We start from the raw sequence: 21,439 nt of genomic DNA, 5'->3' as shown, positions 1-21,439 counted from the left end.
AAATATTTTTATTGAAAATAAAGAAACTTTTTTGGCTATTAGAACAAATACTAAACAAAACAATTCAAAACAATACAAAGAAACCCACTAATTACATAAGTAAATAATAACTAATAACTAACTAATAAGTAATGACAGTAATAATAATAATACCACTCAATGAAACAAAGTAAAAGCCCTTGACCATCGAGAGCATACGTTTATATATATCCATGTGTTTGTAGTTCCTTTTGTCTAGATACCAGATTCATTAAACAGAATCGTCATGGCCACGTAAAGGCCCTTATTAGTACGGCAGACACATCTGTACCCAAGTAGTCCAGAAAGGGCCGCCATGTCTTACAAAAATTCTCAGTTTTATGGTGCACCATACTTGTAAGAAAGCCCAAAGAGATGTGTTCCATGGCTAGCTTATGCCATCCCGTCAGTCCTGGGGGGTTTTTGGACACCCACCCTAACTGAATGTTCTTGTGCAAAAAGTGAGGATACTGAAAAGCCTTTTTTTGATGCATGATTAATGGAAGTAGATTATCCAGGCCAAGAAGAAGAGTCACTGGGTCCATCTCCATCTCTATCCCCAAGATCTCCTCTATTTCACCTACCACAGCTCTCCAATATGCCCACAGCCTGTGACAGGACCAGAGACGATGAGTGAGCATGTTCACACTCATCTTGCATTTAGGACACATTGGAGATGCTCCCGCTTTAAATTTTGAAGGCGGCCTGGAGCCAAGTGGACCCTCTGGAGAATCTTCAATTGCTAAGCATGGGTCCTGTTACAAATGGAGATCCTCCTGGCATTTTCCCAGATATCATCCCAGACTTCAGAAGAGATCTCAACGTCAAGCTCTCTCTCCCATACCTTACAGAGCCATTCGGTCTCGTCCAAGGGGTCCTCTCCCAATGGGTGATAGACATTGCATTCAGAAAGTGTGTTCTCAGCACTCTGCACCCACTTCTCCGTGTCAGATCTATAAGAATCAGTTCGGCACGGTGACACAGTGGTTAGCACTGCTGCCTCAGAGTGCCAGAGACCTGGGTTCAATTCCTGCCTCAGGTGACTGGCTGTATGGAGTTTGCATATTCTCCCTATGTCTGTGTGAGTTTCCTCCCACAGTCCAAAAAATGTGCAGGTTAGGTGAATTGGCCATGTTAAATTGCCTGTAGTGTTAGGGGAATGGGTCTGGGTGGGTTGCACTTCAGCAGGTCAGTGTGGACTTGTTGGGCTGAAGGGCCTGTTTCCACACTGTAGGTAATCTAAAAAAAAAGAAATGTGGTCTCTTTTTGTATGAAATTCCTAATTTGAAAAAAACAGAAGAGGTCCCTACTGGGCAACTTGTATTTCTGAGCCAACTGGTCAAAAGACAGCAATATATCCCCCTCGAATAAGTCATCCAGGCAAGACACACCCCTAGCTGCCCAAAGTTTAAACCAGAGTCCATCATCCTCAGCTGAAAACCCAGCATACCAACTATGGGTGTAAAAAAAGATGTTTTGGCGATATTGCCCTCAGTCTGACACATTGCCCTCCATGGTTTAACACTATTAATAACTATTGGGCTATGGCAATATTCCTTAACTCTCCTCATTTTGTCCAAGAACAGCTTGCCTGAGTTGCTTTGATGTCCAACTATAGTAAGTGAGCGTCCCCCTGGGCCCAATCATTCACGTTTTTGTTATCAGGGAGGTCCACTCCTCCTAGTCTGTGGAGTAGCTGCAGTTTAGTCAGTTTAATAAGGGATTGCTTGTGATCCCAGATAAAGGAACTGAACCAGCCACTCAGTCTTCTAATTGTTTGCTTCGTAAAAAGCAGAGGAAGCATTCACGTAGGATACATCAGGCGGGGGAGAATGTTCACTTTAATGAGGGCTGTCCGACCTAACCAAGAGATTGGAAGCGCCTCCCATCTTTTGATGGTCTTGTTTGATTCTGTCGAATAAATGGGCCAAATTGGTTTAATTAGCAGATCAAAGACTGGAGTAATGAATATACCTAAGTAGAGAAAGCCCTCCGGTGACCATTTAAAGGGAAATCGAGATTCGTCCTCAGGGCCAGGTATTTTCAGGAGACCACCAGGCCTCTGATTTCACAAAGTTGATCCTGTAATCTGAAAAGCTGCCAAACAAGTTAATGTATTGTATCAGATGAGGCACCGAAACTGTTGGGTTTGATAAAAAGACAAGAATGTCATCTGCATACAATGCAATCTTATGTGAGTTTGTCTCCACTCCTGGAGCAGGTATGTTGGGATCCATATGTATTGCCTCCACCAGTCGTTCAATCACCAATGTAAATTGCAGTGGTGATAAGGGACAGCCCTGTCAACAGGCCCTAAGGATATTGAAATTGCTTGACCACACACCATTGGTGAGAACTGTGGAAAGAGGGTCACTATACAAAACCTTTACCCACCTGGTAAAAACCTCACCCAAGCCAAACCGCTTTAAAGTATAAAAAAGATATGGCCACTTGACTCAGTCAAATGTCTTCTCTGAGTCTGGAGAGATCACTAATCTCTGTAGCGATCGTTATTGACATACCTGGATCATATTAAGTAACCCATTGACATTATTCAACGATCTGCGACCTTTTCTAAAACCCGCCTGATCCTCCTTAATGATGGAGGGCAACACAGTTTTTAGTCTTAGTGCAAGAGACATTCATAAGTGAGATGGGCCTATAGGAAACTCAGTCCTCTGTGGCCCTCCCTTTTTAAGAATAACAGAAATGTTTGCCTCTCTTAAAGATGTGAATTGTTAAACATACTAAGCATCGGTCCTGACAGTATATTTATAAATTCCTTAGAAAACTCACTGGGAAGTCCATCAGGACGAAGCGCCTTCCCATTCTGAAGCTGCCTCACAGCCTTCTGCACCTCTTGCACTGACAGTGGGACATTAAGGAGCGGTCACTCCCGGGAGGTCCAAATTCTTAAAAAAAAACTCCATCCCATCCTGCCCATCCTCTCAACTTTCAGACTGGTAAAGTTCACAATAAAATTTCTGATTTGCTGCGTTAACCCTTTTAGAATCCATGGGTTAAATTTCCAGTGTCTTCCCTGATCAGATATGCTAAGTACTTACCCAGTTTATGCCCATGCTCAAACAGCCTTTGATTTGTAAATGTAGGCTGTCTGTATGAGCGTGGAGCTCAGTGTGGACCGAAGCGCTGTGATTCTCTGCAGTTTAGTCAGCGAGGGCCTATCAAAGTCTACCATTTCAGCTGCCTTCAGACTTGTTTTGAGCAAGCGTTGCTGCTCACCTTTCTGCTGTTTCTTACTGGCAGAATAGGAAATAACTCCCAAACAAATGCTCTAGCAGTTTCCCAGAGAATGGATGGATTACTGGCAGAGTCTGAATTAATGTCTTAAAAAAGCCCTGAATTCAGTAGAAAAGGATTCAGTCAACTTGCTATCCTGAAGGATGAAGGGATTCAGTCGCCAGTGCCTCGAACCTACCATAGTATCCTTATTCTTGACCATTAGATACACTGGAGCGTGATCAGAAATAGTGATATTGCCAATTGAACGTGACATCACCGAGCCCAAATGCACTGTGGGCGTCCAAAAGAGATCAACACTGGTAAGGCATTTATGTGGATTCGAGAAAAATGTAAAATCCCTGCCAGTAAGGTGAAGGTGCCTACAAACATCTACCAGTCCTAGTTCAACACACATCCCTTAATTGCTTACATCGTGAATAAGATATTGGGGGGGGCCTTTGGGCAATCTGTCTGCCGTAGGATCTATCAATTAAAATCCCCCCCAACGATAATACGCTGAGATGCAAGGTTAACCAGTTTAGAAAGTGCATCCATCAAGAACTTGAGGGGGTGGGCTGGGGGACAATAAACATTTAAGATCCTATATTCTTCCCCATTTATCAAAGTTTTAAGGATTACAAATCTCCCGTGTGTGTCTTTAATACACTCTACCAAATGGGAGATTTTTCCTAACAAGTATGTCCAGCCCCCACTCCTACTATTGAAAGATGAGAAATAAACTCAGTCATACTTGTATCATCTAGGTGCATTTCTTGCAATAAGGCAACATCCACCCTCTCCCTTTTAAGACTGGAGAGACTCCCCTTACACCACTTGAACACATCCTTAGCCATAACCCTCTATAGCACCATTTAGACTCCTGAGAGGGAGAACTTGAACTCCGAATCGCTGAGCTTCAGTACAAGAAAGTCCACGAAACACAAAAACGACATAAACTTAAAACAGATACAACCCACAAACCTACAAAACTTGCAAAAACTATGTACACCAAAAACGGAAAAACAAAAAAACACTGAAGGCACTGATTAGAAGAATTTACAAGATTAGTAATATACACAAGTAAGTTAAAAGTAAATATATCACTCATCCCTTGGTATAACTTAACTTAGATATTAAAGGTAAATACTCTATCCATCTCGAGCATAATTTAACGTAACTTATTACAAACAAAAGGAGACTCCACCATGTCCTCTCTAAAGAAGGACAAACCTGAACAACTCTGTTATCTGTTCCTTTTCAATCATCCGGCTTAAGTCAGCATGTCTACAAAGTTCCTCACTTTGTCTGGTGAGCCCAATAAATGTATAGTTCCATTATGATTAATCCGAAGCACTGCTAGATATCTTAGAGAGTACTGGATCCCAGGCTCTCGCAGTTTCTACTTGATGCTGTCACAGGACTTCCTTTTCTGAATCACCGCCACTGAAAAGTCTTGGAAAAACGTGACCCTGGAGCCCTCGCACACCAATGCCCTCAGATTCTTCCCTTGGGTTCTGGAAGCTTCCATGACTCTCTATTTATCTTTATAATGATGGAACCATACCAGGACAGGGTGAGGACACTGGTCCATTCCTGGCCTTCGTGCCGTGACCCGGTGGGCTCTCCCTATCTTTATCCTTCCCCTTTCAGCCTCCAAACTAAGGAATTCCGGGAACCACTTCTCAAAGAGTTCCACTGACTGCTCACCTTCTGTCTCCTCTGGCATGCCAATAACACAAAGATTCTTTCTTCTGTCCCTGTTCTCAAGGACATCCACCGGATCTAGTAAACCATGGACCTGTAGTTTCCAGGGCATTAATCTGACTCTTGGATGAATCAGCGTCTGCCTCCATCCCTGTGGCCCGGTGTTCGAGCTCATCAGTCCTTTCCCCCAGGTCTTGCAGCAGAGACCGGGGCCAGCTTTACCTCTTTTCTTTTTTCTTCAATCTGCTTCCCCAGGACCCCCTCAACCAAGGCCTGGTGAGTAAGCAAGCCCACCGCCTCAGTGGATTGAGCCGCGGCCCTGACCCTGGGCGAACTTCCTCCTTTTTTGGCATTCTCCCGCAGCAAAAACGAAGGTAAGTGAAATTTGCAGGTTCTGTAGCTCTCTTACTGCTTTTTTACTCACAGTAACATGGATGGGTTCTAGCTCTGACCTGCCGATGTTGTGGCATGAGCCCAGCAAACGCGATCCTCCTAGGTCACCGCCATCTTGGATCCCCTGGTGTAGGGGTTTAACAGATTTGCAGTTCACTGCGTCACTGCTTGTTGGTTCCAATGAAAGAGTGTATTGGAGGAGGTGCGATCAGCTGACCTATTCTAACAGCAACTTTCCTTCATTAGAACCTGTTTATTGACCGGCTTGGGCGCAGAAAACTGCTCGTGGGAGGCTACAGTTTGATGGTTGGTTCGGGAATATTGTTCAGCATCTCACTGACTCTCCAGGTAAGTTACAATCCCTTCTCTCACAGTTTCAAGTAAGGAGCCAGTTACAATGGGTGCACTTTTCAGGAACTGTGTAAGTTATATTTGTGGTGAGGTTTTCAAATGAAGGACGATGACATTTTTGAGACTCTGGGGAAGCAGAGTATTGTCCTAATTCCCTTTTGTATTCTGGCGTTGCACATTCAGGTGTTGTCTAGAGCATGTGACTCATCTGAAATAGCATGGGATTAGTGCACCCTTTTATTGCAACAATTGCATTTCTGACACTCCTCTCCGGGATGTCACAAGGTCTGGAATAGCTGGCTCTGGCCCAGCCTCCTCTAGCTTTGTTCTTCTGACCCCACATCCTCCAGCGTGTATCTTACTCACACACCTTCTCGTTACTCCTCCAATCAGAGGCCACTGCTCTCTGTGTCTGACCGGCAGCTTACCGAGGTTCCTGCATCGTCAATTAAAGATCTCAATTAAGAGCCTCAGGCTATTGACTACCTCAATAATAGTCCAATTTGCATCTAATTTCCTCAAAGTGGAAAAGACCACATCGGGAGAGCCCGGGTGTCCTTGGAGAAGGAGCACGCGGTGTCCACCAACACCCTGGAGTCATTCAGGGAGAGGTGGGCGCCGCAGGGAGTGGAGTGCATCATTTCTCCCTCCAACTCTATTTTGATTTAGTCCCTACCCTCCCCTTCACTGTTTTGCTCACACAGCATTGCCCTGTGGTTTGAAGGGCAGTGCTTGTCACTGGCCACTCGGGTGTCTTTCCTGTCTTCCTGGTGGTGGAAATTGAATAAAGATTCGTGCACTTTGTGTCTTTCACTGTGTCTCACACCTGCACACACACACCATGGGTGCTGGGGAAAAAATAAGCTCTACCGCAGTTAGGCGGTAGTGTGGGGGTAAAGAAAAAAAAAAGAAAAAAAAAAGGAGGAACGGGTGTCCTTGGAAAAAAAAAAGAAAAAAAAAAGACCACATCGGGATGGTTTCCATAATTCTGAATTTACTCCTGGCCATCAACTAAAAATCTACTTCAACAAACACTTTGATTTTGATGAGAGAGATAGCAGCAGTCCATCAGTACCAGCACCAGCTTTCTCAAATTGCCCTGAAGTGGTGCTCAAAGCACAGTCTCCTCACTCAGATAAATGTAACTTCTTGAGCCTTGCCAACACGGCCAGTTAGTTGTAACTAATAAACGGAAAAAGGAAGGGCTAAACTCTGCATGTTTTACTGACACTTTCTATATGTGTTGACCCAGGACAAGATTACCTGGATGCCATACTTGAGCATGGCTTGCATCTTTGCGTCTATTCTAAGCTTTGGAATTGGGCCAGGTAGGTTGTCAACTATGAATCGTTCTTATAACACCGAAAGAAAAAGCTCCTCATTAGGAAGTACCTTGTGTGAGATGCCCTGGCTACAAGAGTTAGTGTGTTTGACTTACAATTACAACATTCAAAAGGCATCTGGATGGGTATATGCGTAGGAAGGGTTAGGAGGGATATGGGCCAAGTGCTGGCAAATGGGACTAGATTAAGTTGGGATATCTGATCGGCATGGATGGGTTGGACTAAAGGGTTTGTTTCCGTGCTGTACATCTCTGTAACTCTATGACTTCTCACCCACACATTGAGACTGCATGGGGGTCACATCTAGGATGAGCCAGATTGAAGTAGATTCACACTGAATTCTTTTTCCCAAGTGTCCCACTGGCAAACACTGGGTGCTTCACACACAAACAAGCGTTGGCATAATGAGCTGGCTAATGAAGGATTTCCTTGAGTGATGGCCTCCACCTTAATTAGCACCTTCCAGCAGGATGTCAGATCCAGAGGGTAGCAGCTGGTGAGTCAGGAAGTACTGGGCAGGAAATGACAGCAATTTCCAGGCACAGAGACCACAACAAAGGCAGGGTTGTACCACCACTGAATATAGCTTTGTGTAAATTGACAACAACTTCTATTGTAAAGTGCAGAGTTATACAGCATGGAAACAGACCCTTCGATCCAACTCATCCATGCCTATCAGATATCTTAAAATAATGTAGTCCCCCTTGCCAGCATTTGGCCCATACCCCTATAAACCATTCCTATTCATGAACCCTTCTTTACCCTCTCACCTTTAATCCTATGCCCTCTAGTTTTGGACTCCCTTACCCTGGGGAAAAGATATAGTGAATGAACAAAGAACAAAGAACAAAGAAAAGTTACAGGAACAGGCCCTTCAGCCCTCTAAGCCTGAGCCGATCCAAGTCTACTGTCTAAACCTGTCGCCCAATTCCTAAGCATCTGTATCCCTCTGCTCCCCACCCACTCATGCATCTGTCCAGATGGATCTTAAATGAGTCTACCGTGCCTGAATAGGCTGTGGCTATTTTCCCTGGAACATCGGAGGCCGAGGGGGTGACCTTACAGAGGTTTACAAAATCATGAGGGGCACGGATAGGATAAATAGACAAAGTCTTTAACTCAGGGTAGGGGAGTCTGAAGCAAGACAGCATTGGTTTAAGGTGAGAGGGTAAAGGTTTGAAAAGGATCTAAGGAACAACCTTTTCACGCAGAGGATGATGCATGTATGGAATGAGCTGCCAGAGGAAGTGGTAGAGGCTGGTATGATTAAAGGGCATCTGGATAGGCATATGGATAGGAAGGGTTTAGAGGAATATGGGCTGAATGCTGGAAAATGGGACCAGATTGATTTAGGATATCTGGTTGGCATGGACAAGTTGAACTGAAGGGTCTGTTTCCATGTTGTACAACTCTAAGACTCCGTCTCTCTGTAACTCCTACTGTAAAGTGCAGATTCATTTAACTTTTCACCAAAACAGTATAGGAAGAAGGTATACAGAGTGAGTATAAACTCAGTGACAATCAAAGGAAAATGATAAACAATATTTATTTTATACAAAAGTGTTGCCTGGGCCAACAGCATTGCTTATTGGCATGTTATGTTTTACACATTAAATATGGGAAAAACTCTACTTACAAATTCAATGGAAGGAATCAGTTATAAAATATTTCTCATTTTAAAAATAATGTGATGCAAAAATCTATAAATTTCTTCACATAAAATGTCAATGACACCATCAAAAGGAAAGGGAACTGGATACATAAGCTTTTTATTTTCCCACAGGCTGTGAGATTTCTTTCTGATAACCAGTAAATAACCACAACCAAAGGGGTAGCACTGATATTCCAGCAGAGATTATTCAACATGATATGATGTGAAGCAACTGGGTCCCACACAGTTACTATGTTATTTGTTGATATTGGCAAAATACATGCAAACACAAATTTTGCTCAAACTAACTTGGAATTTCTGGGCATTATTTGGAGATGCCGGTGTTGGACTGGGGTGTACAAAGTTAAAAAATCACCAACACCAGGTTATAGTCCAACAGGTTTAATTGGAAACACTAGCTTTTGGAGCACTGCTCCTTCATCAGGTGGTTGTGCATCCACCTGATGAAGGAGCAGCGTTCTGAAAGCTAGTGCTTCCAATTAAACCTGTTGGACTATAACCTGGTGTTGGTGATTTTTAACTTTCTGGGCATTGTAATGGAATTGTTTTCATCCAGCTACCATTTTCAGTTGTTTGAAATCTGTGGAGGGTGACTGAACAACTTCCTACAGTCAATTTTAAATGATATTTGAAAGGATTGCTATCTTCTTAGATGGGAATGTTTGATTTAATTTGATATAATTTGTCACATGCACTGGGATACAGTGAAATGTGTTGTTTTGCATGCTCTACAGGCAGATTGTACGTACAAAGTGCATCAGGGTAACAAAACAGAGTGCAGAATACAGTGTTACAGCCACAAAGAAGGCGCAGAGAGATTAACATTAACATTTGAGAGGTCTGTTCAAAAGTCTGATAACAGCAGGGAAGAAGCTGTTCTTGAATCTATTTGTACATGTATTCAAACTTTTATGTCTTCTGCCTGATGGAAAAGGGTGGGACGAGGGTATAACTGGAGCCGGGGCGGGGGGGGGGGGGGGTCTTTGACTGTGTGGGTTGCTTTCCTGAGGCTGCAGGAAGTCTAGGTGGAGTCAATGAATGGAAGCTGGTTTGGGTGATGGACTGTGCTGTGTTCACGACTCTCTGTAGTTTCTTGCGGTCCTGGGCAGTGCAGTTCCCACACTGTGATGCATCCAGATAGGATGCTTTCTACGGTACATCTATAAAAATTGTCCTTGTGAACATACTGAATTTCCTTAGCCTCCTAGGGAAGTAGCTTTGTTGTGCTTTCTTGATCGTCACGTGGCTTGGGTGGACCTGGACAGATTGTTGGTGATCATTGCTCCCAGGAACTTGATGCTGCTAACCATCTCCACCTCAGCTCCATTGATGCAGACTGAGGCGTACCCTCTCCTCCACTCTCTGATGTCAATGACCAGCTCCTTCATTTAGCTGACATTGGTGAAAAGCTTATTGTCTTTAGGCCACACTGCTAAGCACTCTATCTCTTTCTTGTCCTCTGTCTTGTTGTTATTTGAGATCCAACCTACAATGGTGTGGTGTCAACAAACTTGTAAATGGAGTTGGGGTGGAATTTGGCCATGCAGTCATGAGTATATCAGAAGTACAGTAGGGGGCTGAGTACAATGCCTTGTGGGATACTGGTGTTGAGGATTATCATGGAGGAGGTGTTGTTGCCTATTCTTACTGATTGAAGTCTATTTTTAGACTGTATTGATGCTGCACAGGAATGAATTTTGAGGTAAATGCCCTTCTCAATAGACATAAATGACTTGAAATTAGACAGGGGGGCATATTATTAAAAATTGCACCTGGCCTAATTATGAGAGTAATTAATCACAGAGTGGAATTGGTTTGAGCAGTACAGAGGTTGGTAAATTGGGGAGATAACTGTCAAATCCAGTTCAGAGAGGGGAGTACAAGGGCTTCTACCTCAGGTCCAGAAGGCCTGGGGTTCAACTCTTGCCTTCTCCAGCCATGTGTAATAACATTGCTCAATAGTTCATTACAAACAAAAACAAGTATTGCCAGAGGAACTCAGCAGATCTGTGTAGAGAAAGCAGAATTAATGTTGCGGTTCAATGACCCTTCTTCAGAACTTTAGCTGATTAATAATATCGATAGCAGAGGACACAAACACGAAATGGTGACATTTAGAAGATTAGAGCAGCAGGGAAATCCATAAATCTTTGAAGTGGGAGACACAAAGGGTCTGTTTCTGTGCTGTACAAGTCTATGACTCTATGACTCTAAGTTGATAAAGTTGTCGGAGTAAAATGTGTAAGAAGCTCAATTTTATGAAAAATCATTGAATACAAAAGGAACTGTGAGCAAAGGAAATATGAAATAGGAAGGGGTCATATAGTGTTAGACTGGTAAACCAGAGTTCTAGACTAATGTTCTAGGGAAATGAGCTTGAATCCCACATTTGAATTCAATAAAACGCTGGAATTACAAGATTATTCAATGATGATCATGCAGCCATTGTCGTAAACAGCCCATCTGACTCAAGAGTGTCCTTTAGGGAAAGAAATCTGCCAGTTTTACCTGCTCTGATTTATCTATGTTATTTGACCCATAGCAATGTGGTTGAGACTTAAATACCCTCTGAAATGCTAGAAAAGCGCAACTGGATAGGCAGCATCCGAGGAGCAGGAGAGTTGACATTTCAAACATAAGCTTTTCATCAGAATTGTCATTCCATTATGTTCGAAACGTTGATTCTCCTGCTCCTCAGATGCTGCCTGACTGGCTGTGCTTTTCCAGCGCCACTCTTTTTGACTCTGATCTCCAGCATTCGCAATCCTCACTTTCTCCAACCCTCTGAAATGGCTTATTAAGCCATTCAGTTCAAGAACAATTAGAAATAGGCAATAATAAATACTGACTCAGATAGTAACGCCTCCATTCAATGAAGGAATAATAACAGAAAGTGTATGCAGGGTTTAGTGACGCACTATCTGAATTCCACTGTGAAATGGATGAAATGACAAGACCATTAGGAATTCCTTCAGGTTTCAACATCATAAAAGGCAACTAAATATGAACAAAAGAGGATTGTGGTTTTGCATGTTTAACAAAAGCTTGCTGTGAATGATCAGCAGTGATACACATACACTGTTGCTGACTGATAGCAAACACGGCATTTTACTGCTAAAGACTGCCAAGTACAAAGGAACAACTCTCCACAATTTAATCTTTTGGTAAGCCAGATATTGAGCCAAAGGGGAGAAAAACAATCTTACATCAGGGGTTGAGGGGTGACCTTATAGAGGTTTATAAAATCATGAGGGGCATGGATAGGGTAAATAGACAAAGTCTTTTCCCTGGGGTGGGGGAGTCCAGAACTAGAGGGCATAGGTTTCGGGTGAGAGGGGAAAGATATAAAAGGGACCTAAGGGGCAACTTTTTCATGCAGAGGGTGGTACGTGTATGGAATGAGCTGCCAGAGGAAATGCTGGAGACTGTTACAAACTGGATCCTCAGTTTCCTGACCCACAGACCACCATCAGTGAAGACTGGGGACAATATTTCATCCTCACTAACCCTCAACACTGGAGCCCCTCAGGGGTGCGTACTCAGCCCCCTACTGTACTTGCTGTATACCCATGACTGCGTTGCCAAATACCAGACAAATGTCATTTACAAGTTCGCTGATGACACCAAATCTCAGATGGCGATGAAACAGACTACAGACAGGAGGTGAAAATCCTGGAAAAATGGTGCACTGAGAACAACCTAGCTCTCAATGTCAGTAAAACCAAGGAACTCATTATTCACTTTCGGCGGGATGTTACTCATGTCCCCCTACACATTAACAGCACAGAGGTGGAATGAGTGGAGAGTGTCAAGATCCTGGGAGTGGTCATCCACAACAAGCTTTCTTGGACTCTTCATGTGGACGCACTGGTTACAGAGGCCCAACAATGTCTCTTCGCCCTCAGGCAACTGAGGAAACTTGGCATACGGTGAATACCCTTGCTGACTTTTATAAGTGCACCATCGAGAGCATTCTGTCTGGATGTAACACTACCTGGTATGGCAACTGTACCATTCAAGATCGGAGACGGTTACAGAGAATGGTGAACTCAGCCTGGACAATCACAAAGGCCAACCTCCCACCTATAGAATCCATCTACCAGGCCCACTGTCAATGAAAGGCCACCAGCATTCTCAAAGATCCATCCCACCCTGGCAGTGCTTTTCTACAATCTCTACCATCGGGGAGAAGGTACAGAAGCCTGAAGACATGCACCAACCGGTTTCAAAACCGTTTCTACCCTACTGTTGTTAGAATACTGAATGGACACACAAACTCTTAACATTTGCCTGTACCTGTGTTTTTGGTTTTGCCCCTTTTTATCTATTATTTACTTATCTATGCTATTTAACTCTGCGATCTGCTTGTATTACTCGCAAGACAAAGCTTTTCACTGTGCCTCAGTACACGTGACAATAAATTCAATTCAATTGCACCATTTAAAAGGCACCTGGATAGGTATATGAATTGGAAGGGTTTAGAAGGATATGGGCCGAGTGCTGGCAAATGGAACTAGATTAGTTTAGGATATCTGGTCGGCATGGGTGGGTTGGACTGAAGAGTCTGTTTCTGTGCTGTACACCTCTATGACTCTGCTATCCCCTATGAGCTGACTGTGGGATCCACAGTCCTGGATTAAATTGTTGAGATGGAAGTGGTGCTTTTGAAAATATGGTAATCCTGTATATATGTTCAATTTGAAACATTATGTTTCTCAACCACAGATGCTGTCAGACCTGCTGAGTACTTCTAAAATATTTTGTTTCATGATTATAGAGAATTATAAAGCATTTACTGCACTGACAGGCTGTACAAACCAAATGATCTGTGCAGCTAGTTATGTTCCACACAAGCCCCCTCCTACACTCCTTCATCCAGTCCAATTAGCAAAAAAATTCCTCAAGTGCTTATCTATCTTACCTTCAATAAATCTTTGGTATTTCTCTCAGGTATTCTAAATGATGCCAGGTTTCACATACCAACCAGTCTCTCGGTTTTGTCTGAATTCCTTTTCAGAATCATTACAAACTATCTCTTATTTATGGCCTCTATTTACCAACGCTCTACAAAGGGAGGTACTTTTTCTGTGTTTACCCTATCGAAACCTTCCGTAATTTCAAAGATCTCTCTCAGATCACCGCTGGTCTGCTCTTTTTTTTATTTTGCCCTGGCCTATTGAAACTTCTTGTTTTTCTCAGTTCTGGTGTCAATCTTTCGAACCTTGAAATGTCATTGGACTCTTCACAAGGTGAAACATCGACTCTGATTCAATCAGTGGGTTGATTTCTTTGATACCTCACCCACATTTCTCATTTGGAGACTCCCTTCCATTACATTTCTCCCCTCTGCATTTTTCTCCTTCTTCCTTTGGGCCTTCCAGCTCTTGCTCCTGAGTATTTCACCCAACTGGAGGGGGTTTCATCTTGATTCTAGCCTCACTGTGCTCAGAAATGGTAACTCGGTTTGTGACTTCTCTCTACCTCTGAGCTGACAGCAAATAAAGATGATAAAAATCACCCCCCTGGGCTCGGGGCTTCATGAACAGAATGGACAGTGGCCCAGAGATAGTACATGAAGAATCACACCATTGAAGGTGTGGGCTGCAGAGCACCACTGTGCGTGCCTCCATACTGAGTGGATTGTAGCACAGTCCGTTACCAGTTTCTCAAGGGCAACAGGGAGAGGCAATAAATGCTGGCTCAGCCAGTGAAGCCCATATCCCTGAGCTAATAAAAATGAGAGTGTTGTACAGCTGTCATTCTTACCTAAGTGGGAGGTAGGAGGATGCTGTGATTTCTGTATTTATGATTAGAATCCCTGCAGTGTGGAAACAGGCCCTTCAGCCCAACAACTCCGCTCTGACCCTCTGAAGAGTAACCCACCCAGACCCATTTCCCTCTGATGAATGCACCTAACATTTTGGGCAATTTAGCACGGCCAATTCACCTGACCTGCACGTCTTTAGATTGTGGGAGGAAACCAGAGCATCCAGAGGAAACCCACACAGTCATGGGGCGAATGTGCAAACTCCACGCAGACAGTCACCCGAGGCTGGAATCGAACCTGGGTCCCTGGTGCTATGAGGCAGCAGTGCTAACCACTGAGCCACCATGGTGCCCCATATATCCCCATTTATCTTGAAGGGATGGGCCCTTTATGTGAAAAATGATGAGAACGAATGGTGGAGCAATTCCAACTGGGCACTCCTGAACCTGACTATCTACCTGTAAATGACATTTCTCGGGCTGTCGTGGTAAGGTCCTGAAACCAGTTGGTCACATGTAGGACTCACTAGTGAATGTGAAAAGCTCTTGATACCACTGCTGTTCCTATCTATTTGAGAATAATCTGGATTGGCCCCTTTGTAAGGGTTGAGAGTGTGGTGCTGGAAAAGCACAGCAGGTCAGGCAGCATCCGAGGAGCAGGAGAGTCGACGTTTCGGGCATAAGCCCTTCATCCTTTGCAAGGGCCCAAATCAGAGCAGTTTCAGAATGGGTATGGGTGTGGCCTAGTGAAACCACCCCATCCCCACCAATCCCTATCCCCTCCTGCTACAGGAAGATGCTCAGGTTTGTCGGCATTTGGGGCTACTGTTTACCAAATACGTACATGAAATAGTATTTACACCCAGCTGCCCCATGTTATACAGGAGACTTTCCAGTAACTGCAGATTCTGGCAGAGATCAGTGTTGGAGAAATCATTGCTCCGGATTGCGGTCTATGGAAATTCACTGTGAGGTTTCCATTTCATTCAGTGTCACTCCCTACACCGATGCTCTCTGTTACAATGACTATATTGTGTGAACATTATTTGTGCTCTTGTTGAATATTGTATTAATGCTCCCTACCAAATTTGTTGCTTGCCTCTACCCTCAGCTGGAGTGACCGGAGTCATACCAATGGAGATCTTTGACCAAACTGCAAGGCCCGCGGCCTACATGATCAATGGCTCCCTCCTCTGGATAAACCTTACTATTGTTGGCATGCTTTTCCCATTCATTGTTGTAAGTACCTCACACACAGACTAAATTTAACTTCATACCGTGAGTCCATTATAAAATAAACTCCAACAATACACTCCCTTTGTTGTCCAGTGAACCTGTTCTGGATCCCTCCTTTTAATGCTTATAATAAATTTCCCCTGTTTAAACAGATTCTTCTGCCTCCCTCACTCCAATTCCTGAGATCTATGTTTAGCAGTCTCTGCTCTTCAGTCAGCTGCTGGGTATTGGTGGATATTGGTGTCCAGCTGATTTGCCATTGATGCCAGCAGGGATTTGATTCAGCCCTCCTGGGCAGTTCTGTGATCTGTGGTCTAACCCCATGAAACCTATGAGCACACGGCAGCACTGATACAGGTCGTTCTGCTGTGTTACTGTTCAGAAAGCTACAACCCTTTCAAATGGGGTTGCATTCCAGATTAGATCAGCTTGCCGACCCAGAAAAGGGTTCTGCGTGTCTCCAGGGATCTAGAATCAGGGGTAAACCATTTAAGACCAAGATGAGGAGGAGTTTCTTCACTTTGGAGGCAGGTGAGTCCTTGAAAAGGATTGTGGAATGCAGTCATTGAATTCATTCAAGACAGAGACTGACAGATTTCTAGATGGTGACGATATTATGGGAAACTGGGGTAGAGGTGCAGCCTTGATCTAGTTACACAGTGGAGCAGCCTCAAAGGGCTGAATGGTCTACTTGCACTCCTATCCTCTATGTTCCTGTATTGCCTGGTTCTTTTACCCATTGTATATAATCTTCATCCTTTTGTGATTGACTCTCCTGCCAGTTGAACCAGTTTGTTTTCCACCAGCAAACTGAAAACCCCTTCAGAATTTTGAACACCCCTGTTAATTCCATCCTTTACCTTCTCTAGATGGTCCTTCTTAAATAAACGCCAGCTTGGGGGAATGGCCAGTTTCTAATGCATTCCACCTTGCAATGCCTTGACCAATAGCGACCCTTGCCAATTATGCAGCATGTTCTTCCCATGCAGTATGTTCCCTTTGAGATTTGGTAATTTTTGTGATTGTGTTCTGATCAATGCAAGACAGCATTCCCTATTTTCAGCAGCAATCAGATATTTCAGGAGAACCATCATTGAACTCAAAGTGCCCAGCTAACGTATTTCAATTTGAATTCATGCCTCTATCATTAGCTGAGGTCGCCAGATTACCAGTCCATGCTGCAGTTTCCTATATTCAAGTTCATGACTGTGATAAAGATTTATGAGGTATATTGTCATTATAGAATTTAAATGTTCAAGTAGAGGTAAAGGAGATTTGTGGCTTTGGTCCTGACAAGTTGACCTATTTTTCAAAACAGAAATTAATTTGGACCAGCAACTAAATACAATATTTCCAATAAAGAGTATGACTTAGGATAAGTGCCTAGTGAGATACCTGTGAAGTTAATTTACAAAGAGTTTACTTTGCTAAGTTTCATGTCATTCCACAAAGTGATGAGGGGCCACTTATAGTTTTGTGTTCAGGAGTATCAGGTTTCAGTTCAGAAGGACAGTTCCATCCGGGTTTTTTGGTTTAGAGAAAATCTAGGAATCTCTTGGTAGAAGTCTTCTGGCAGGCAGGCTAAGGAAAGGAATCTAGGTCCTCAGAATTGGAAAGAAGTCTTTAATTTAACAACTGGCAGGAGTCAGTTTACTAAAAAGTTCAAGAGTTAAGTTTAGAGTGATACTTCACTAGGATTGAATATCTGTAAAGGATATTGCAGGGAAAACAGTTGAATCTTCATCTTTGTTCTGTACATTAAGATCTTTTTTAACTGTCTTACGTAAAAGGAAGTGTTTATTCCTTTAGTTAAAGAATACCTACAGCCCTCTGTCAATATGATCAGTAACTCACCACCACAGAAACCAAACTGCAAAAATAAAACTTATGATCTATCAAGCTAGGTTTCTCTCTGGAAGCTAGCATCTAGTAGTACCATCAGCTGTGATCATAATATGACCTTTCCAAAGAATAATACAATGTTATTACATGGATCCACAGCCTACAAAGGACCATATGATCTCACCTTTAGAACAAAGTTATGTGTAGTTTGAGGCTAATCACTCCACAACTTGGAGCAAGGTGAGGAAACATATCTCCATTCACTCCTCCACCCAGTACAGGGACTGAAGCTGCACTGGTCGCTTTATTCAGTTGTACGGTATAGTCAACGAGCTAACGAAACTTAACTGACCATCCCGAGAACTTTAAGATAGCTGCCCAGAAACCCAATGGGGAATTCAGAAGAAACTTCTTTACCAAAAGATTGATGAGAATGTGGAACTCACTAGCACAGGGAGTGAGTGGTTAAGGCAAGTATTATTGATACATTTCAGGGGATGTTCGACAAAAATATGAGGAATAAATTGGTATATGATGGCTGATTTAAATAAGGAAAAATGGGAGGAGTTGCTTGATCACTCTGTGGATTGGTTGGTCTGAAAGGCCAAATTCTTTTCTGTATCGTGTGTAAGATTGGAAGGGTCAGATATGTAGCTGGTTTAGAATGATTATAGAGAAAGGAAAAGAAGAGAGAGGACGATATATGGTGGAGGTTGAGGAATTAAACCTCAATATGGTCAGACAGTGCAGAAGAGGCCTTTTATCCGATCGAATGGGCACTGACAGATCAGAAACACCTGAACTGCAACCTAATCCTGTTTACCAGCACTTAGCCCACAGCCATGGATGTTATGACATGCCAAGTGCTCATCCAGCTAGCTTTGAAAGAATGAGAGGCAACTTGTCTCTCCCACCCTCCCTGTTGAATCCCTACAGTGCAGAAGCAGGTTATTTGCCCCGTCGGGTCTACACCCACTCACCGAAGAGCATTCATCCCATTCACACTCCCCCCTACCTAAGCCCTGTAACCCTACATTTCCCATGGCTAACCCACCTAGCCTGCACATCCCTGGATACTACAGTGCAATTTAGCATGGCCAATCCACCTGACCTGCACATCTTTGAGCTGTGGGAGGAAACCGGAGCACCCCAAGTAAACCCACGCAGACACGGGGAGAATGTGAAAACTTCACACAGATGGTGTTCTGAGGGTGAAATTGAACCCAGGTCCCCTGTGAGGCAGCTGTACTAACCAATGAGCCATTGTGCTGCCCCTGGGTAGCGCAATGATTTTGCTCACATCCCTTCAAACCTCCTGCCCCTCACTTTGAACCCATGTCCCCTCATGATTGACCCTTCAACTCAGATGCTCCTTGCCCACTCTGTCCATGCCCCTCATAATATTGTACACTTCAGTCAGATAATAATATGAAGCAAAGCAGTGGTGAGACGAAAAAAAATCTGAAAATGGTTCTGGAGAAAGTGTGAAAGGCAGTAACAGAATCTTTGCTACATTTCAAGCCTGTTCCATTTGTCCTCACTCTGCTGTTCCCTCTTTCAGGAAGGACTGGGCAGTTTCTGTTACATCCCATTTCTTTCCATCAGCTTCCTCGCTGCTTTGTTCATTGGGTTCTTTCTGCCAGAAACGAAAGGAAAGACTCTTCTGGAAATTTCTCAGGAGTTTCACAAGTGCAATTTCAAGACTCAGCTGGAACAGACCGAAACGAAATTGTGAAGGAAGTGATAAACCCGTTATCAAAGTTTGTCTGTTTCTGTGGCATCATACGTTTGCTTTTTTCTGATGACAGGTCTCGTATTTCTCTCTGTTTGGTGATTGGTTGCCGACGTTCAGAACTTAAGGGAAGTGTAGTTTATGTAGAAGATGGCACTGGATAAGGCATTGGATAAAAACAATAGGAAATGATGAATTCCTATTGATGATAGGAGGTTGCCTTCTGCCGGGTGGGATTTATGGGAAAATGGTACCTTCCAATGTGTCGCTGCTCCATTTGGGAATTTCTCTCCATCTGCGTGCTCTTCTCATCTCTCCCTCTCTTCCCGTCTCTCCCTCTCTTCCTGACTCTTTCCTTCTCTCCCTCTCTCCCTAAATAGCAGTGGGGTGGCCTTTCAATCGCATCTATATGTCCATTATCATCAAATCCCAGCACGAAGCTGATAATGTGCATCTGAAATCATAGAATCCATACAGTGTGGAAACAGGCCATTCAGCCCAACGAGTCCACACTGACTCTCCATTGCCCTACCCAATTATTCTACATTTAATTATCTAACTCGCAAGGAATTAGGGGATACGGGGAGAGTGCGGGTAAGTGGCGTTGAAATGCCTGTCAGCCATGATTGAATGGCGGAGTGGACTCGATGGGCCACATGGCCTTACTTCCACTCTTATTTCTTATGGTCTTATTTACCCTTTACTAATGCACCTAACCTACACATCCCTGAACACTATGGGCAATTTAATATGGCCAATTCACCTAACCTGCACATCTTTGGACTGTGGGAGGAAACTGGAGCATCCAGAGGAAACCCACACTGACATGGGGAGAATGTGCAAACTCCACACAGGCTGAGGTTGGAATTGAACCCAGACCTCTGTCACTGTGAGGCAGCAGTGCTAATCGCTGAGCCACCATGCCATCCTCACTAGCTACATGGGCTGTTTGGGGGAGCTGGGGGCTGGGGGGGTTCCCAATGGAGGATTGATGGGTCTCCTCTTCCTTCTTTTCACTCTGGGACATGCTGATTAGAATCATCACTGTCAGCACAGACTTATAATGGATGAGCATTTCTCATACTGAACGTGCTTCTTTCCCTTTCGTGTAACTCACAAAGTGTTCAGGAGTGAAAGCTACCAACTCAGATTGTATGTATCGACTGAAGTTTCAACCATGAGGTTTCCAACCACCTTGGATGCTCAAATAGCCACAACTGTAGCATTTCAATAACTTTATCAGAGAAAGTAAAAGAGGTTTCTAAGATCATGAGGAGCATAGGTGAGTGACAGGATCTTTTCCCTAGGGTGGGGGATTTCAAAACTAGGGGGCAAATCTTTTAAGGTGAGAGGAGAAAGATTTAAAAAGGACAAGGGGAAACTTTTTAACACAGAGAATGATTTGTGTGTGGAATGAACTGCCAAAGGAAGTGGTGGCTGCAGGTAAAGTTAGAACATTTAAAAGATGTTTGGATGGTTATATGAATAGGAAATGTTTGGAAGGATATGGGCCAAATGGACTGGTTTAGTTTGGGAATATGGTCACCTAGTTGGACCAAAGAGTCTGTTTTCGTGTCGTTATGAATCTACAGAACATCCCATAATTTCTTAATCACTCAAATTGTATAATGGTTCAAATTTTGAGGATTCTTAAGAAAATATATTTTTCCTTTACGGTCAAAACAGCAAATTTCAAGAATTGAATGAGAAAATAAAACCATTGGACTCGATGCACATTATACATCACTTGGACAATTTGGTGACACGCGCACATTACATGTCGTGATTCCAGCCAATGTCATTACTGCACAAGTCAGATCCCAGACAGGTTCCTGGGTTGACAGATCATACTTTGATTTGTGTTGGTTTTAAGAAAGTGATCTCTTGCTGAAACACAATGCTGCGGATTTTCCTTTAACAATAAAACTGAAGTCTATTAACAAAAGAAATGAAGATAAAAGAGTGAACGAAGTCATCTCCTTACAACAAAATAAACAAAGATTTTAAACTCATGATAAAAGCATTAAGCCCAATCTCAAAACACTCATAGATTGAAAATCAAAACAGCTTTTGTGTAGTACCCAAATGCACCCCTGGTACACAACCTGAAACCCCACAAACAATACTCACACCAGAGTC

General features: G+C 43.4%; 1 protein-coding gene across 3 annotated transcripts in view; it reads left to right on the top strand.

Moving 5' to 3' along the window:
• Positions 1-21,030, top strand: part of LOC140487865 (solute carrier family 2, facilitated glucose transporter member 11-like) — a 51,737-nt gene extending 30,707 nt beyond the window's left edge. For all 3 annotated transcript variants that reach the window (XM_072587228.1, XM_072587226.1, XM_072587227.1), the window contains 4 exons: positions 5,605-5,706; positions 6,962-7,037; positions 15,602-15,729; positions 19,130-21,030. In XM_072587228.1, coding sequence (XP_072443329.1) covers positions 5,605-5,706; positions 6,962-7,037; positions 15,602-15,729; positions 19,130-19,303 — 480 coding nt within the window. In that variant the 3' untranslated portion in view covers positions 19,304-21,030. The remainder of the gene's footprint in view (positions 1-5,604; positions 5,707-6,961; positions 7,038-15,601; positions 15,730-19,129) is intronic.
• Positions 21,031-21,439: the final 409 nt, after the last annotated feature.

Source organism: Chiloscyllium punctatum, chromosome 17, assembly GCF_047496795.1.
Source record: "Chiloscyllium punctatum isolate Juve2018m chromosome 17, sChiPun1.3, whole genome shotgun sequence".
Taxonomy (NCBI): Eukaryota; Metazoa; Chordata; class Chondrichthyes; order Orectolobiformes; family Hemiscylliidae; genus Chiloscyllium; species Chiloscyllium punctatum.
This window is presented reverse-complemented; position numbering and strand designations above follow the sequence as displayed.